Raw genomic sequence first — 17218 nt, forward strand, 5'->3', positions numbered from 1 at the left:
TAATAGTGTAAGCAACATGGTGAGACTTCCACATACTGGTAGCTTAGATGGCAAGGTGGTGAATATTACCATATTGCTTACAGCTGTCAAATCCTCTTGGCTCTCCAAGTGCTTAGGGGCCCAATTGGGTTTTGGCATAGCAATCCCTGAGTGGAAATGTTGTAACAGGGAAAAGTGAGTGGACATTCCTTTTTTTTTTAAACAAGGTGCAATCAGTGACCACTGAGAGGAAACTACAAAGGTGGCAGTCAAGTTGTCTTTTTTTTTGTCATAAATATACAAACCTTCCAATTCAGGAAATTTACAGCAAACCAAATATTTATCCCATGTTCCTAAATCATTGATTACACAACTCTGCAAAGTGTTTACTCCCCTCATGGATTTTAAAGGGTCAAGTGCACACTTCTAGAAGTGAGACTAAATTGGGCTCTAGTTTACTGTGAGCAGGCAGCAAAATAAATGTAATCTGAAAATCACCAGATGGCACTTCAGTTTCTAGGTTTTTTTGATCTGGAAAAGGGAGAATCTAGTCAACAGCTGCTGTGACAGAGCCCAATTCCATGAGTTAAAGGGCTTTTCCCACTGAATTTCTTCAACCAAACCACTCCTTTTGCATCCATGAGGGGGAGTGATTTAAAAAAAAAATATTGCACTGGAGGGGAATACTTTCTCCAAGTATAATTTAAAGGCATTGCGTTTGACAAGTTCATACATGCAGTCCATTCACTTTTCTTCAGATTGTCCATTCCAATATATGGCTTCATTTTCATAGCAACTATTTACCCCAAAATCAATAAACTGAACTATTTAGCAGTGTAAGGTATCTCTTGGCAAAATACATTTAATACAATTATATTCTCACTTGATCTTGTTCAGAAGTGCAATGTGAAATAACAGCAGCTTAAACAATATGGCTGACATCTGTTTATAATTCAGTACCAAAGAAAAATCCCTCAATGTGAAAAACAAGCCCCTCCCCCAAGGTAGATGAGGGGCTGTGATTTGCTAACTCTGCTGCCAGTCAAAGGGCTCCTGCTATTGTCTGGACGGAAGTGTTGGAGTGCTGTTTGGGTGTTGTGTGTGTTTACATTTCAGGCTGCCCCTGATGTACAGGAGCAGGCCTATTTTGCTCATGATCAGCAGCAGGGGCCTCTGGGATATGCAGTCCTTTCTCCTCTGCCTGTATAGGATGTTCATTGGTCTTAACTTCCTGTCCCACAACTCCTGGCTTTGACTCTTCTTCCTTGGGCTGTTCCTCTACATTCCTCTCTTTCTGTGCTGCTTTTTCTAGTTTTGGTTCCTCAACAACTTTGACTTCCACTTGGACCTTTACCTGCTCCTGGGCCACACTTCCTCCCTGTTCAGGTGCACCCTGGGAGTAGGAGTCTGGTTGTTGTAGTTTGGGGGGAGAGAGTAGCTCAGGGGGTGCTATTAGACCGTCCATGTTTAGATCCTGAGTCTGCAGGAGAAAGTCTACCATGTCCACCACCTGGGACGCACACACACGACAAAAAACATTGGCTTAGTGTACATATTCACTAACTGAAACACTGTACGGTCAACTTCAGCGTTAGTGGAAATTCACTTACAGCTAAAGTGAGTCCAACAGTAACATCTTCATACTGACAACAGTACAGGCTACATTATCTATTTGAATCCTGATACACGACCCTTATATTATGTCCTGCTAGCTAGTAGGCCAAACTGACTAAGATCAAGACAAAGTATGTCCTAACCATAACAATGAAGATCTTTTCTACAGATGTTCCACACACACACACACATACCGGCTCAGCTGACTGTTCTCCAGGCCTATTGTGGGAGTTGTATTCAGAGAGCAGCCTCATCATCTCCAGGCCATCCATGTCACCGCTCCGGTCATAGTCATGGAGACTAAACAGGAAAAACACCTCTGACCAGCAGGAAATAGGAAGATGTTTTATTCATTATTTATGTCAATGATTGTGTGTGTGATGTGTTTACCTTGTTCCCAGGTGCTATCTGGTCCTCCCTGTCCCTCCTTCAGGTTGGCCTTGATGTAGCTCTGCAGCAGCCTAACACACACACACACACAGGTTAGAGGCCAGCAGTTACGGTTCACAGAGGTTAGGGCTCGGGATAGAAGGTTCAACCTCAGGCCCACCTGACTGGGTAGCACATTACTGCACTGTACAGAAAGTGTAATCTAGTCTCAACATGTCTCAAGGTTTTACAAACAAGCTCTCTGTTCCCTCCCTGGTGTGTTCTGTGTACAGTAGGGTTAAATATCTTCCCTGTATTTTTCAAATGTTCAAACAATCCTGAGAATAAATCACTTTTCTCTCGTGTAAGCAGATATTTCCCCACCCAAACCGGAAGTGTCATGTTAAAACATTACGAACACCTTCCTAATATTGAGCTGCACCCCCCCCCTTGCCCTCAGAACAGCATCAAATCATCAGTGCATGGACTCTACGAGCTGTCAAAAGCATTCCACAGGGATGCTGGCCCATGTTGACTAAAATGCTTCCCCCAGTTGTCACATGGGAAACGGTTAAGCATGAAAAAACCCAGCAGCATTGCGGTTATTGACACACTCAAACCGGTGTGCCTGGTACCTACTACCATACCCCGTTCAAAGGCACTTAAATCTTTTGTCTTGCCCATTCACCCCCTGAATGGCACACATACACAATCCATGTCTCAATTGTCTCAAGCCTTAAAAATCATTCTTTAAGTCTCCTCTCCTTAATCTACAGGGATTGAAATGGATTTAACAAGAGACATCAATAAAGGATCAGTTTTCACCTGGATTCACCTGGTCAGTCTATGGAATGAGCAGGTGTTCTTACTGTTTTGTACACTCAGTGTATGTATTGGATAACGACAAAATCATATACACTGAGTGTACAAAACAGTAAGAACACCTGCTCATTCCATAGACTGACCAGGTGAATCCAGGTGAAAACTGATCCTTTATTGATGTCTCTTGTTAGAAATATGTCAGGATCTGATTAGAGCATGAAAATCCAAGTCGGATGCTACCTGAGCCTGATGAGCCATACATTAAGAAGACATTAAAAGATCCTTAAACCCAAATTATTTTGTCGTTATCCAATACATAGCCTATGATATATAGGCTAACGCACATTATGTACGACAGAAAGACATAAAAGCCCATAGATGTAGGCCTGCCTATACTGTCTTGGGTAAATGAATTAAACAATTCCAGTAGGCTAAAATCTTTGTGTGGACTGTCGGCCGCATGCCCTGCACCAGCATTGCATGCTCTCCCCCCAGCTTCATGGATTAAACGAGGTGCGTAATTCCAGTCCATATAATACAGTACAACACCGTAACTAGTACAAAGTTACAATTATAGGCTGGCGAATTTCATTTTAAAATATAATAAGGCCTATTTTACATGTTTATAATTAGCAGGCTGAAGCATATATACCTTTCATCATATTTCCCTTACTGTTGTGCGGCGTGCGTATTAGCCTACCTCCTTCTTGCTCTCTCCATTGTCGCGTCATTCCTTCCTCGACTTTCAACAGTTAAAGGAAACACATTTCGCTGTCCTTATCTTCATCATTGTGATGACATGCTTGAATAATATAGGACTAGAATAAGATGCAGACGGCTTTGACTTCTCTTAAAGATCGAATGGTTATGGGCCTGAACAAATAACTGCTGTAACCTACTGCCATCCCGAGTTCTCTACTCTTTCACTCGCCGTGAGTTCTACTGGCTGCTGTAGTTAACAGTCAGTAATTAATTAATTACATCTATGATCGTATGCTATCCATTTGTTGTTTGTATGCTGTTCTTTGTATGACATTTTAATATTTGATTATTAACCAATGATATTAGGCCACTCTTGGCCATGATTACAGACACCTGTGTCTTTTGACACTATATAAACAAGTCATCCCGCAGTGTTTGTGATTATACCCTGATGAAGACAGCTTGGCTGTCGAAACGTTGGTATTACATTTTTGCATCTGAGCTCCTAGAGTGTGCGGCTCTCTTTTATTTTCAAGTTTCTATTCCGCTAGCCAGCACCTTGTCTTAATAGGTGTGCGTTTCTTTTTCTTCTAGATCGTTCTGTTACCCAGTAAACAGCACCCTACTGACAAAAAAGCTCTTAAACGATGCCGAATGATAATTATTTTCCTGACACTGGTCATAGACCCATACAAGATTACTTTGAATATAGCCAAAGGGAGCGTGATAAGATCATTATTTCGGAGTCCCTTTTTGACATGCCGGGAGGTAATTCTGACCCCTCGAAAGAACTGTTACATTTATCTAAGCGCCAGACGAGAACGCATCTACATATAGTCACTCTTAGTGATTATGTGCGTCAAGGCATTATTCCACGGGGACTCAGGTGGCAAAAATAACCATCATTGGGACAGCGCACAGATGATTACTGTGAGCGCTGGTGTGCCATCCTGAACAAATGCTCTATTGATTTAATGACATTAATTGTTGACCAGTTGAAGGATTTTATTGAAATGGATAGCACGATTAAAGACAAACGCACAGCTCTACAAACAGTTGTTAATGATGATGGCATATTCAATGAACTGATAAACTAACCAAGCGCTCCAGGACAAGTTGTCTACAGAAATAAAGGAACTTAAAATCAAGAAATTCAACCAAGACAAAAAAGACAAGGCCGATGGTAAAGTCTACTTCTGGAGAAACCCTGACAAAAGAGGTCCTGCTCCCCCTCTCCATGACAGACGCAGGAGGGATGCCGCTTACTTCTATCCACCCCCGTCTGACCAACGCTCTACAACCAGTGCCTCATCGGCTTCCAGTGGTAGTTTTTTATTCAACGAGAGACTGGACGGACGGAAGGGCGGAGGAGGCCGCAGGCACGCGCATCGACTAGATGTCGCACCCGACGGGGTAAGAAGAAACGACTATCAGAGGCAGAGGAGACCGTTCACACGGTACCAGAACCCACGGGACTGAGTGTCTTTAATTTATCAAGCAAGATATTGAGCCCTGCCCATGTCTCTTTGCTTAATAAAGGGTTATCTTTTGTGCCTACAACCCAGTGCAACGATTTTGATGTTAAGGTAGACATGTTTAAGTTTTTTAGAAACATCCGTTTAAGGGAATACTTTAGCTCCCCTAATTCTGACACTTCTATTGAACCAGTAGGTTGCTCTCCTGCACATACTCCGACTCCTTTTAGAAGCAAGAGTTATTTTATACCTCCAGCCAATCGCAATCACTCTATCGAGACATATTGCAGACTTGTGGAAAATGATGTTGGACTTCTCCTTAAGAATAAACAGGGATCCAAATCTTTCCATAATTTACCCAAGAATGAAAAACAAGCTTTGCTTGATTTACAATCTGATACGTCAGTCCTTATTCGTCCCGCTGATAAGGGTGGGTCAGTTGTACTCATGGATAGGACAGCTTATGTACATGAATGTCATAGACAGCTGCTTGACAACACCTTTTACAAGAAACTCAGAAGTGACCCCACTTCCCAATTTCAGAATACTATCTTGTCTGTCCTAGATGGGTATTTAAGTTCTGGTCAGATAACCAAAAAAGATCATGCTTTTTTGGCTATTCAACACCCTAAAATTGCCACTTTCTATACTTTGCCGAAATTACACAAGAATGTCACACAACCTCCAGGGCATTGATGCAATAACGGCCCCTCTATCTACTTTTGTTGACTTTTTTATTAGACCACTCGCCGAACAGCTGTAAAGGATACCAGCAGTATGATCTCTATCATTGAATCTCTTGATCCTCTCCCTGAGAATACCCTGTTAGTTACTTTTGATGTTGAATCATTCTACACTAATATTCCACACGAGGGCGGTATTGAAGCTATGGAATATTTTCTTCTGCAACGTGACCCTAATGAACTACCTTCCAGTGCATGCATTGTAACATTGGCTGAAATAGTACTCACGCATAACTATTTCATGTTTCTAAATGATTTCTTTATTCAGACGAAAGGTACTGCTATGGGATCCCCCATGGCTACAAACTATGCTAATTTGTATGTGGGTTACATGGAGAAACAGTCTATTTTCAATCCTCTCAAAAATGTTTTCTTGCCTCACATCATTATTTGGAAACGGTATATTGATGATATTTTTGTTCTATGGAGGGGTGATGCAACACAGCTCCAGGCGTTCCATGCTTTTCTTAACTCCTGTTCTGAGCATCTGAGATGTACTATGCAATCTGATACACGTCAAATCAGTTTTCTTGATCTTCTGATCTTGTGTGAAGATAATGTTCTATGCACTGATCTTTTACAGGAAGCCTACTGATCTTAACAGTTTGTTGAGGGCTGATAGTTGTCACCCACTTCCCTTGAAAAATAGTTTGCCCTACAGCCAATTCTGTAGAATCAAAAGAATTTGCAAAAAACAATCCGATTTCGACAGAAATATGGCTGAGACGCAAAGAAAGTTCAAGGAGAGGGGCTACAAGAATGATCAGATTAATATTGCCATTGAGAAAATTCCAAACAAAACGAGACATGACCTTTTTCAAGGTCAGTCTCGCAAAAAGACGCATTCTTGCGTTCTAACTACCCGCTATTCAAAGTGCTCTGAACAAATTAAGGGAATTGTTCACAAACATTGGCACATCCTAAAATCTGATGATAGTCTCGGTAATGTGTTTTCGGACCTTCCCTTGGTCGTATTCTCGCAGGCAGAAATCTCAGAGACCAATTGGTAAACTCTGATTTACCACGCCAAGATATTCCTGAACAACGTCTATTTGGGCCCCTACTGGATGGAAATTACAAATGTAATGGCTGCGCTCAATGCAATGGCACTTATAAATGCAGATCCTTCAAACACCCATAAACAGGGAAATCGATCCCAATAAAAGGTGTTATTACGTGCTCCACTAAGGCAGTTATTTATCTTATAACTTGTCCTTGTGGTAAAAATTATGTAGGTAAAACAAAGCGCGAATTAAAAGTACGTATCTCAGAGCATCGTAGCACCATTAGGTGTAAAAACTTTACTTATCCAGTTGCGGCCCACTTCTTGGAGGCAGGCCACTCGATTTCGTCTCTGCGTTATATTGGCATCGAACATGTCACCCTCCCTAGGAGAGGGGGTGACCTTGATAATTTATTGTTAAAACGAGAGGCTGCCTGGATCTTTAATTTAAAGACCCTTGCGCCCTTCGGTCTCAACGTAGACTTTGATCTTAAGCCATTCTTGTGATTATTGTGACTTTGCCATTGTAATTGTTTGTAAACTTGTGTAGTCAAATTAATCTATGATCGTATACTATCCATTTGTTGTTTGTATGCTGTTCTTTGTATGACATTTTAATATTTGATTATTAACCAATGATATTAGGCCACTCTTGGCCATGATTACAGACACCTGTGTCTTTTGACACTATATAAACAAGTCATCCCGCAGTGTTTGTGATTATACCCTGATGAAGACAGCTTGGCTGTCGAAACGTTGGTATTAAATTTTTGCATCTGAGCTCCTAGAGTGTGCGGCTCTCTTTTATTTTCAAGTCTTTTATACAGTTAACAGGTTGAGATTAGGAGCACACTCTTAAAGGGAGTGCTCCTAATCTCAGCTTGTTACCTGTATAAAAGACACCTGTCCACAGAAGCAATCAATCAATCAGATTCCAAACACTCCACCATGGCCAAGACCAAAGAGCTTTCCAAGGATGTCAGGGACAAGATTGTAGACCTACACAAGGCTGGAATGGGCCACAAGACCATCGCCAATCAGCTTGGTGAGAAGATGACAACAGTTGGTGCGATTATTCGCAAATGGAAGAAACACAAAAGAACTGTCAATCTCCCTCGACCTGGGGCTCCATGCAAGATCTCACCTTGTGGAGTTGCAATGATCATGAGAACTGTGAGGAATCAGCCCAGAACTACACGGGAGGATCATGTCAATGATCTCAAGGCAGCTGGGACCATAGTCACCAAGAAAACAATTGGTAACACACTACGCCGTGAAGGACTGAAATCCTGCAGCACCCGCAAGGTCCCCCTGCTCAAGAAAGCACATATACATGCCCGTCTGAAGTTTGCCAATGAACATCTGAATGATTCAGAGGACAACTGGGTGAAAGTGTTATGGTCAGATGAGACCAAAATGGAGCTATTTGGCATCAACTCAACTCGCCATGTTTGGAGGAGGAATGTTGCCTATGACCCCAAGAACACCATCCCCACCATCAAACATGGAGGTGGAAACATTATGCTTTGGGGGTGTTTTTCTGCTAAGGGGACAGGACAACTTCACCGTATCAAAGGGACGATGGACGGGGCCATGTACCGTTAAATCTTGGGTGAGAACCTCCTTCCCTCAGCCAGGGCATTGAAAATGGGTCGTGGATGGGTATTCCAGCATGACAATGACCCAAAACACACGGCCAAGGCAACAAAGGAGTGGCTCAAGAAGAAGCACATTAACTTCTTATGGCTGGGGGGCAGTATTGAGTAGCTTGGATGAATAAGTTGCCTAAAAGTAAACGGCCTGCTCCTCAGTCTCAGTTGCTAATATATGCATATTATTATTAGTATTGGATAAAAAAACACTCTAAAGTTCCTAAAACTGTTTGAATGAAGTCTGTGAGTATAACAAAACTCATATGGCAGGCAAAATCCTGAGGAGAAATCAAAACAGGAAGTGAGAAATCTGAGCTTTGTATGTATTCACCAGAGTCCCCAATTAAATCCCCTTGATATATTAATGATGTTGCACTGCCTAGGGGTTCCACTAGATGTCAACCATCCATAGAAATTTGAATGAGACTTCTACGGTGTTGTGGGAGTGAATGAGTTAAGAATCTATCAGGTGTCTGGCAGTCAGACATTTTCTGATCACGCTTATTCCTCATGGTACCCACTTGCATTCCATTGCTCATGAAGACACGAAGGAATACTCCGGATGGAACTTTATTGAAGCTATATGTTAAAAACATCCTAATGATTGATTCTGTACTTAGTTTGAAATGTTTCTTCGACCTGTAATATAATTTTTTGAAGTTTTGGTCCGATGTAACGCTGACCAGAATGGTATACATATCCAAACGCTCAAACGTGCTAATAAAAGAAGGTATTTGGACATAAATAACAGACATTATCGAACAAAGCAAACATTTATTGTAGACCTGGGATTCCTGGAGTGCTTTCTGATGTAGATCATCAAAGGTAAGGGAATATTTATCATGTAATTTCTTGTTTATGTTGACGCCATCATTGCGGCTATTGTGACGTTTACTTCTGAGCGCCGTCTCAGATTATTGCATGGGTTTCTCTTTCCGTAATTTAAACAAAAATCTGACACAGCGGTTACATTAAGGAGAGGGATATCTATAATTCCATGTGTATAACTTGTATTATCATCTACATTTATGATGATTATTTCTGTTGAATGATGTGGCTATGCAAAATAACTGGATGTTTTTGGAACTAGTGAATGTAACGCGCCAATGTAAACTCATATTTTGATAAATATGAACTTTATAAAAAAAAAAACATGTATTGTGTAACATGAAGTCCTATGAGGGTCATCTGATGAAGATGATCAAAGGTTAGTGATTAATTTTCTCTTTGTGGTTTTTGTGACTCTGCCTGGAAAATCTTTTGCTGGAAAAATGGCTGTGTTTTTCTGTGGCTACTTGGTGACCTAACATAATCGTTTGTGGTGCTTTTGCTGTAAAGCATATTTGAAATCGGACACTGGTGGGATTAACAACAAGATTAGCTTTAAAATGGTATGATATACATGTATGTTTGAGGAATCTTTATTATGAGATTTTTGATGTTTTGAAATTGGCGCCCTGCACTTTCACTGGCTGTTGTCATATCGCTCCCGTTAACGGGGTTGCAGTCATAAGAAGTTTAAGGTCCTGGAGGGGCCTAGCCAGTCTCCAGACCTTAATCCCATAGAAAATCTGTGGAGGGAGCTGAAGGTTCGAGTTGCCAAACGGAAGCCTCGAAACCTTAATGACTTGGATAAGATCTGTAAAGTGGAGTGGGACAAAATCCCTCCTGAGATGTGTGCAAACCGGGTGGCCAACTACAAGAAACGTCTGACCTCTGTGATTGCCAAGGGTTTTGCCACCAAGTACTAAGTCATGTTTTGCAGAGGGGTCAAATACTTATTTCCCTCATTAAAATGCTAATCAATTTATAACATGTCTGACATGCGTTTTTCTGGACTTTTTTGTTGTTATTCTGTCTCTCACTGTTCAAATAAACCTACCATTAAAATTATAGACTGATCATTTCTTTGTCAGTGGGCAAACATACAAAATCAGCAGGGGATCAAATACTTTTTTCCCCTCACTGTATCCTGTGGCAAACGTTGTTCCACTTTTATCAAGGGACCCAATGTATGGAATGAAAACACCCCACACCATCATCACCAGCCTGCAATGTTGAGATGAGGCATGAAGGATGGATGTACTCGTGGTTTTCTCCATACCTTAGTAGTCCTATCAGTGTGAAACAGCAGGAACCAGGATTCATCAGACCAGGCAATGTTTCCAATTCTCCAGTGTCCAGTGTTTTCGTTCTTTAGCCCACTGCAACTACAGATTCTTGTTTTTTTGCTGAAAGAACTATAAGGTCGTCGGCTGCCATACCCAATTCGTGTCAAGGTACGACAAGTTGTGCATTCTTTTATGGGTCTTTGGGCACCAATGATGTACTGGACTGTCAGTTGACTAACTGTAGCCCATTTGTTGCTCAGCACAATTTGTGACAGCCAGCTTTGTCCTCTCATCAATAACCCGTTTTCGACCACTGTTCTGACGTTGGCTGGATGTCCTTTGGGTGGTGGACCATTCTTGATACATATGGGAAACTATTGAGCATGAAAACCCCGGCAGAGTTTTTGACACACTCAAACTGGTGCGCATGCCATGTACTACTGTACACAATGTTCCCTCAAAATGTTTCGTTACTGAGCAAATTTCAGATCTGCTGAGCGCAAGCTTGAATGTTGTGAAGATTCTGTGCAACTTCCAGTGCGCGTTTACTGTGAACACTGAGGCTGTACCCACTAAGTTACAGTTGTAACAGTGGCCAACTAGGCTACTGTGTATATTTGATCATAATATAGGCCTACCAGAGTGCCCTACCATAAAAAACAATGGAGAAAATGCATCCCATGACATATGAACATGGAAATTGCTGTTCTATCATTCAGCCTACAGTAGCAGCCAATGTATGGTGTTCAATGTACAGTAGACCTACATTCCATGAGACTTAAAAAAACATGCAGGGCTTGACAACCTGTTTATCCACTTGTCCTTCAGACAAGGAGGTGACTGAAAATTGTGTTGTTTGATGCAAGAAACCACGTTACAAAATCAAATGCATTATTATTCCAATACCATTATTACAGAGAATCAGACGAATTATGCTGCTCTCTGCCTATTGGCTACTTAGCTTATTCAAGCCTGCCTCAAAATACAACACTGCCCCTTTATGACAAAAAAAGCTCTTTACCTGACTTGCTTTTCAACGATGTCTTGAAATGTACACATTTTGTGCTCTTGTAGGCAGTCACAACTTCTAGTCCGCAATAGGGTCATCTATAACCAGGCTAATATCTCACTAACTAGCAAAGGATATGAGCAAAATGTGCACAAATGGCTACATGGAGCTCTTGCTTTGATCTGCACAGTACAGTTCAAGTAAGATCTATATATGGCAATGGTCTATTTGCACATAGGCCTACTGCAGCTCTGATTTGTTATGCGCACTGGTCTGGTCGAGCGAAATAGATTCCTACTCCGAAATCTCTTGCATAGTTGGTTTTGTTTCGGTATGTTGCAATGAAAGCAGCTAATATTGCGCTGATTTGATCACTATTGCCACAGTAAAGGGAAACGTTGACGAGTGTGGCTGAAATAGCCCAATCCACTCATTTGAAGGGGTGTCCACATACACTATTTATACAAAAGTATCAATCTTGAACATAATTATCTATTTTGGATGCAATTTGAATGGAATTAACGGCGAGAGAGAAAGACTGCGAGAGTGCTCGCGAGCGCACTGACTTAAAGCAATGATATTCAAGCTATATGCTGTTTTAAAACTCTGCAGCTGAAATTACATTTCAAAAAAGCTGACCCCTGAAAGCCAGATGGAGATGTGTAAATAAGACGCAGATTCAGTACTTATAGCCTGTTAATGTAGTATAGGCTATGCTGCAGCACATTGGTGAGCCAAGAAAAAAAAGTAACCATGATGAGATGATATATGCATTGTGAACTGGGCTTCATACTGAGATGCCCTGTCTGTCCCCCACCCTGAGTGATGATGATTGATCATGCAGATAGCAGAGAGAAGTCCGTAGACAAGACAGATTTAGACATTGCATATCATTTTAAAGTTCCATTTCACATCATGCTGTTCATAGAAAGAATTTATTATAATTTACCGGTTTCTCGCAGTTATTCATCCCAGGAAAAGGGAGTGGGTTCGGACTGAAATACGCTATTCAACCCCTAGTGTACAGTTAGCATGCCCTTGTGCTCACCTGTCTTAAATCACACAGTAGGCCTAGTCAGTGGCGGTGTGTGAGCTGCATATAAATTGAGGCCTGGACAGATCACACACCTAGACAACCTTTGACCTTTTAGAGAACACAACTATATGGGGTAATTGCGTAATAGCAGAAACTATTTCTGTAATTTGTTTGTTCATTTGTTTGTTCAACCAGATTGTTGTGAAAATAGGCAGTCATACTGGCAGCATAACACAAGTCAGGTTGACAAAGGCAAACATTATAACAGCATCATAAACCTGTGTTGGAACATAGCTACATACAGTATCTTATCTGTCTGGGAGACACATCATAACACCTACTCAAAGTCCAGAGCTGACGTTGTGAATTAACATAATACATGCCCCTGTCAGATTAAAGGGTTAAATTAGGGCTGGAGCAAAGCCCTGCACACACAGCAGCTCTCCTGGAGGAGGGTTGGCCAGATTTGGCCTCATTAAACCCTTTATTTTGTAAAGTTGACCACCCCTGTAATAATTAAAGTAAAAGGTGCCACTCACCTGCGCTCCTCGTCTCCAGAGCCAAAGGGATTGGCCAGTGTGAGAGGGGGAGGGGCTCCTGCTGACTCTACTCTGTGGGACAAATACACACACAGAGAAAGAGAGAGACTGTTGTGATAACAAATACTTTATGTTGGTTTTATTAATAGGATTAAGTGCAGGGAAAGATTATCTTTGACCTCTACCTGAGGTACTATATAAACAGGCTCACTCGGAACTCTGATCCCTATTTCTCCTCTGTTGTTACCACCCAGGGACAGGATGTGATGTAATTCCCTAAACATCATACTTCCTGTCTCTGTTATTCCTATATGACTTCCTCGTTTTTTTAAATAAATTTTTGTACCTTTATTTAACCAGGCAGGCCAGTTTAATTAAGAACAAATTCTTATTTTCAATGACGGCCTAGGAACAGTGGGTTTAACTGCCTGTTCAGGGGCAGAACTACAGATTTGTACCTTGTCAGCTCGGGGGTTTGAACTTGCAACCTTCCGGTTACTAGTCCAATGCTCTAACCACTAGGCTACCCTGTCGGTTTAAAAAAAAGATTTTTAAATTTTTACTTCAGGTGGCATCACTCCTACACAACGCTAGTCCCTCAGTGCTGGCTGACGGCTGAATGCTGTCAGGAGCACTACACATCATGTTCTCTGACTGGCTCACCAAATAAACAACAAAAGAAAGGAAGGCAAAATATACCCAAGCCAACAGGAAACCTAAACCTGCTGGAAAATCCATCTAGGTTCATATTAAAAACTTGAGGCCAAACCCTATACCTTCGATGTGTGTGTGTGTGTGTGTGTGTGTGTGTGTGTGTGTGTGTGTGTGTGTGTGTGTGTGTGTGTGTGTGTCAGGGCCCACCTTTGGTCCCCGGGCACCTGTGGCGCAGAAACACACTGGTGCGCGAGTAGGAGCAGGGAAAGCACACCCGTCACCAACATGTCAGCGCCAGTCTCTAACGATGCACCTGCAAGTACGAAAATAACTGGGGCTGTCATTCCGTTCCGACATTAAACATTTTAGGCGTATTGTAACATTTAGGCCGTTCATTTTGTTATTCAAACATTTCTGAATGATGTTCTGGAAGATGTAACTAAAGCAATAACCGTAGGCTATGAGAAATAATTTATGCTTTCAGCCCATCAGTTCTGCATCCGTAGGAAGGCCAGACGAGTGTAGGCTATTTTACAGTTGCAGTGATTTGGCATTTGTGTCCAACGTTGAATTATTAAGCGGTATCATCATAACATACAGTAGGCCCGGTGCTTTAAAACATCTCCATTATTACTACAGAGATAGCTGTGATGCTAATGCTGCAACATTGTATCCATCTGACGCGACAAAAGTAACGTAGCAATCTCTCACTCAAAACGTCTGTCAAATAAGTTATGATGCATCGTTTTAAATAGTTGCAATCTTACATTGCAATGTTGCCTTATCCTACCTGATGGCCCGTTTGACGAGTAGACAGAGAAACGCATGCTAACGTCGTGTTGTAAATTGAGGTTGTGATTTCATAGCGGGAGATTCTACAGTTCAGCCCTCCCGGTAATATCTGCACTGCGCAGCGGCGAGAGCGAGTCACCGGTCGAATCATTACAATACATCCTTCTTTTCTTCCTTTAAGTGTTCACTGATCTGACGTAACAGCAGAGGTGGACGATATATGGGGGGAAGGATGTATTTTGAAAGTATTCGAACTGGCCCACGGGATCTGTTTTGGTCAATGACTGGGTCCACGTGGAACCCCGGGCGAGGAGAGGACGTGTCATGGTCAGTGCGGTCTCTCGCTTTCTCTCAATTTCAATTTAAGGGCTCTCTTTCCGCCCTATACTGGCGATGCCACGTAGCTGCAGCTGACTAGGCACGACTCAGACGGGGAAGGAACGACGGTAGATTGTGTGTGCAGCTGCGCTGCTACTGTTCTGTAGTGTAATTTCCCCCTGCCTCTCTTTCTCGTATAAACCCATGAACTGCACTTTTCTACATGAATTGTGAGCATGGGTGTCCCCCGCTACCGAGCAATAAAATAGCTCACTCACACATTCTCACTGGCAGACTACATTGGTCCAATACCTACTTTTCATCATTATAACTGACATGACAACATTCACCTTCATTTATAATGTTTCTTTTGACTACACAGCTACGAATTTCCCGTTGGAACAAATTGATTGTTTTGGAAAATGTAGTCCACTTGTCTCTCTCTCTGTTGGAAAAGCTTGGTGGAGTAGGGTGTGGCTGCTTGGTTATAGAGAGTTGGAGCAATGATTAGTCCAAAGGGCGACGTATACCGAGTATACAAAACATTAAGAACGCCTGCACTCTCCATTACATAGAATGAACCAACTAAATCCAGGTGAAAGCTATGATCCCTTTATTTATGTCACTTGTTAAATCCACTTCGATCAGTGTAGATTAAGGGAAGGAGACGGGTTAAAGAAGGATATTTAAGCATTGAGACATGGATTGTGTGTGTGTGTGTGCCATTCAGAAAGTGAATGGGAAAGACAAAATATTTAAGTGCCTTTGAACGGGGTATGGTGGTAGGTGCCAGCCGAACCGGTTTGTGTCGCAAACGGCAACGCTGCTGGGTTTTTCATGCTCAACAGTTCCATGTATATCAAGAATGGTCCACCACCCAAAGGACATCAAGCCAACTTGACAACCGTGGGAAGCATTGGAGTCAACATCCTTTTGGAACTCTTTTGACACCTTGTAGAATCCATTCCCCAACAAATTAATGCTGTTCTGAGGGCAAAAGGGGTGAGGGGACTCAATATTAGGAAGGTGTTCCTAATGTTTGATATACTCAGTGTAGGTTTGCGTGTGTGTTTAACCACATTATTGTAATGTTCCACTGTAATGATTTGTTTTCACCACTAGATGGGAATATTGTCTTACTAGCAGATTTCCTCCCAGTGCTGTTGTCTCTCACTTGATATGGAAATAAAAAGTTTGTCTGACACACACTTTCCCTATTTTGGACCTCTCTTTCCTTCTGTGAATTGTGGTGGGCCAAAGGACGGTAATGCAATCAGAGGAGAATGAGAGAGGGAGGCGGCGAGGGAGGTAGGAAATAAGAACATGTGGTAGAGGGAAGGAGAGAACAAACAGAGGGCCTCAGTCTCAAATCAGGGAGTAAGGCAGAAAGGGAAGGATGGTGAGAGGGATGGATGGAGAGCAGGAGAGAGATGAAAGGATTGGGTAACAGAAGACAATCTCAGCATGATCCCTGTGCTGGAGCGCCAGATTGGTTGTCGGGGAGAGGCTGACACGCACACACGTACTGAGGCAAGGGCACAGACACGCTCACGCTAGAGATGCGCGGGTCAGCTGTTTCTTCAGCACCTGCAGGCTATTTCCAATAACCCATCCGCAACCGCCCAACTATAGGCTACAGTGATAAAGTTCACATTTTAGGATTAGATAGCCTACATGCAGCTTCTCTTCTGTCATTACTGGTTGCCCTAGGCTAAATAAACCCTTGCTCACCAGAATAATGTCATATATAGATAGAATTAATACCCTCGCTCACTAGTGTAATGTCATAAATCGATCGAATGAATGCTTCAATTGAGTTGACATGGGTAAAGTTTGTTCTCTCTTTGCTTTTTCTATCTATGCCTCTCTTACGCACAGAAAAGACGCTTAGGGACGGGGAAAATATGCCAACCCCCAAAAAAGGCCAAAGATTTTCCATTAAAAATGCCCAAATTACATCAGTTTGTTCGGTTTTAAGGGACTGTATGTTATTTTTAATGCGGGACACCTGGAGAAAATCGTAGCTCTCTGAAATAAAAATGGATGGCTCTCCCTTCAGTCAAATCTCTCTCACAGCTGCTAACTGGGATGGTCAGTGTGGCCTGTATGATTGCCTTCAGTGATGGGAACTTTAGGCCTAAATGCTCAAGCGTACACACATTTGTTCTGACTGTCTGAACAGACTAACAGCCTCACCTGTTGTTCCTGTCAATCAGACACGCAGTGTCAACCAATGAACCAAAGCTGCATGAGGGAGGGCCGAGCCAACTCACTCACAGTCACACACTTAGCAGCCGAGGAGAGAAAGGACAGCTTTGAAAACAACAGCTGGAAAATGAGTCGGAAGCACAGTAGCATTTGGATGCATTTTTAATAATGTAGACAATGTTAGAGCACAGT

General features: G+C 42.2%; 1 protein-coding gene across 1 annotated transcript; it reads right to left on the reverse strand.

Moving 5' to 3' along the window:
- Nucleotides 1–242: 242 nt before the first annotated feature.
- On the reverse strand, nucleotides 243–14649 carry LOC139374175 (cell growth regulator with EF hand domain protein 1-like). The gene is made up of 6 exons (XM_071115188.1): nucleotides 14499–14649; nucleotides 13916–14021; nucleotides 13055–13126; nucleotides 1984–2054; nucleotides 1788–1912; nucleotides 243–1489 (listed from the first exon to the last, which is right to left on the reverse strand). Exons 1-6 carry the CDS (start codon nucleotides 14533–14535, stop codon nucleotides 1085–1087), a joined length of 816 nt encoding a protein of 271 aa, XP_070971289.1. The 5' UTR covers nucleotides 14536–14649; the 3' UTR covers nucleotides 243–1084.
- Between the last annotated feature and the right edge of the window lie 2569 nt (nucleotides 14650–17218).

Source organism: Oncorhynchus clarkii, chromosome 19 (genome assembly GCF_045791955.1).
Source record: "Oncorhynchus clarkii lewisi isolate Uvic-CL-2024 chromosome 19, UVic_Ocla_1.0, whole genome shotgun sequence".
Lineage (NCBI taxonomy): Eukaryota > Metazoa > Chordata > Actinopteri > Salmoniformes > Salmonidae > Oncorhynchus > Oncorhynchus clarkii.